The 2,360-nt window shown below is 57.1% G+C and overlaps 1 protein-coding gene across 1 annotated transcript; it reads left to right on the forward strand.

Annotated features, from left to right (window-relative positions):
• The first annotated feature begins 96 nt into the window (after positions 1-96).
• LOC104269839 (hyaluronidase-1-like) lies at positions 97-1,641 on the forward strand. The gene is given in 4 exon segments (XM_009876552.1): positions 97-573; positions 576-1,019; positions 1,147-1,236; positions 1,324-1,641. Coding segments are annotated over 4 exon segments (1,329 nt in total).
• The last annotated feature ends 719 nt before the right edge of the window (positions 1,642-2,360 follow it).

Consider the following 2,360-nt stretch of genomic DNA (forward strand, 5'->3'; position numbering starts at 1 on the left):
TGGGCTGGGGATAAAAGCCTCGAGATCTGCCCTGATCTCAGCCTGTCTCAGCTCTCCCCAGGCAATTCCAGGACCCATCCTGTGCCTGCCAGCACCATGGCATCAGGGTGGCCCTCCTTGGTCCTTCTGCTGCTCTTGCTTGCCCTGGTCTGTGCTGGGGGGCCCGGCCCTGTCCTCGTCAATCGCCCTTTTGTCACCATCTGGAACATTCCTTCAGAGCACTGCGCCATGGAGTACAATATCACCCTCAACCTGGAGGTCTTTGACGTGTTGGCCAATGACCAGGAGTCCTTCATGGGCCAGGACATCACCCTTTTCTATGTCAAGGAGCTGGGACTCCTCCCCTACTACACATCTGAGGGGGTGCCAGTGAATGGAGGGCTCCCCCAAAATGCCAGCCTGGAGGCCCACCTCAGCCAGGCCACCCAGGATATCAAGGTCACCCTCTCCAGCCCTGCCTATGGTGGACTGGCTGTCATTGACTGGGAGAAGTGGCGCCCGCTGTGGATCCGCAACTGGGCCTCTATGGATATCTACCAGCAGAAGTCAGAGGAACTGGTGCGGCAGCGGCACCCCCCGTGGGCCCCCGACAGCCCCCACAGTGGCCCCCTGAGCTGGTGAAGGAGATAGCCGAGCAGCAGTTTGAGCAGAGCGCCCGCAACTTCATGGAGCAGACCTTGCAGCTGGGCGAGACCCTCCGTCCTGATGGCTACTGGGGTTTCTATGGCTTCCCTGACTGCTACAACAACGACTTTGACAGCCTGCCCTACACTGGGTTGTGCCCTGTGGTGGAGCAGCAGAGGAACAAGGAGCTGTGGTGGCTCTGGGAGAGCAGCCGGGCACTCTACCCCAGTATCTACCTACCCTGCTGCCTCAAGAGCACTAACAAGGTGCTCGCTTATGTCCGGCACCGCGTGGCTGAGGCTTTTGCTGTCCAGCGTGATGTCCTCAATGCCAGCATTCCTGTCCTGCCCTACTCTCAGCTTGTCTTTGACCGCACCGTCGACTTTCTCTCTGAGGTGATGGGGACATGGGGATGGTGGGCACCTCTTGGGCTGAGGGCTTTTCACTGGGGAGTCTTTAGCTCTGCTAGGGTGGCACAGGGTCTTTGGGCACCATTGACTTCTCCTCTCCCCTTGGGTGCAGGAGGACCTGATAAATACCATCGGGGAGAGTGCAGCCCAGGGTGCCGCTGGCATCGTCCTCTGGGGCAGCTCCAACCACAGCACCTCCAAGGTGAGTACGGTGGGTGGCACTGCCTTCAGTGACTCCTCTACCCTGTCCTCTGGCGGTGTGGAGCTGTGACACTGCATACCATTGCAGGAGATGTGCCTGAGGTTGAAGAACTACGTGGAGGGGCCCCTGGGCCGCTACATTGTCAACGTGACGGCCAGCGCTGATCTGTGCAGCAGGAGCCTGTGCTCCGGTCGGGGACGCTGCGTGCGCCAGGAGAACAAGCAGGGCTTCCTCCACCTCGACCCCTCCCGCTTCACCATCGACCTGCAAGCTGGCAAGCCCTGGCTCGTGGCCAATGATGGCAATGATGTCAATGATGTCTCCTGGCTGGCTGAGGAGTTCAGCTGCCAGTGCTACGACAGCTGGCAGGGACCCCACTGCGGCACCCAGGGCTTCACCACGTGACTCGCAGGGTGACACCACCCTGTACCCCAGTACCCTCACTGTGGGATTGGGAACCCAACTGTGGGGCTGCTAATAAAAATGGTAAGCATGGGCAAGCGTCTCCTTGTATTCTGCAGGTTTTGGGGATGGAGGTTCACCCAGTGACACCGGCAGTGCCTGGAGATGCTTGTGTTGGGTCAGGGAGTCTGCGAGCGAACACCTGAGAGAAGACAGAAAAAGAGATGAAAATTTATGGGAAAAGACATAGGATGGGGTTTAATGGGGGAAGAGGATAAGGAAAGGGGTAATGATGGTGAGCGGCCAGCAAGGGTTGAAAAGATGTGGCTGTGGCTGGAGGCAGGTGGGACCCACTGCTCCTCTCTAGGCAAGCAGGGCTGCAGTGTGGAAATAGTGTGCCCAGTTTGATTTCTCTCTTGGATGACTCTAGGCAAGCCAGTTCAGCCCTGGGATGGTAGGAAACATCACCCTCTCTTGTCCTAGATATTTTTTCTGCCTCACTCCCTGTTGGCCTCTCCTCTTTAACAGATTTCTGTAACCCATGCTGCTGACTCAGCAATACCTATTCTAAAGTGATCAGGGGAAAGACTGCTTCCCCTGTCCAGCTTAGATGAAGCTGTTGGCATCTTCATCTGGATATTCTGCTTGGCGTAGGGAAATCACATACTGAACTCTTTGACCTTAGGCCCTTAATCAAGAAATCTCTTTGTGATGTGACTGCG

The sequence above is a fragment of the Apaloderma vittatum genome, unplaced genomic scaffold, assembly GCF_000703405.1.
Source record: "Apaloderma vittatum isolate BGI_N311 unplaced genomic scaffold, ASM70340v1 scaffold41839, whole genome shotgun sequence".
Taxonomy (NCBI): domain Eukaryota; kingdom Metazoa; phylum Chordata; class Aves; order Trogoniformes; family Trogonidae; genus Apaloderma; species Apaloderma vittatum.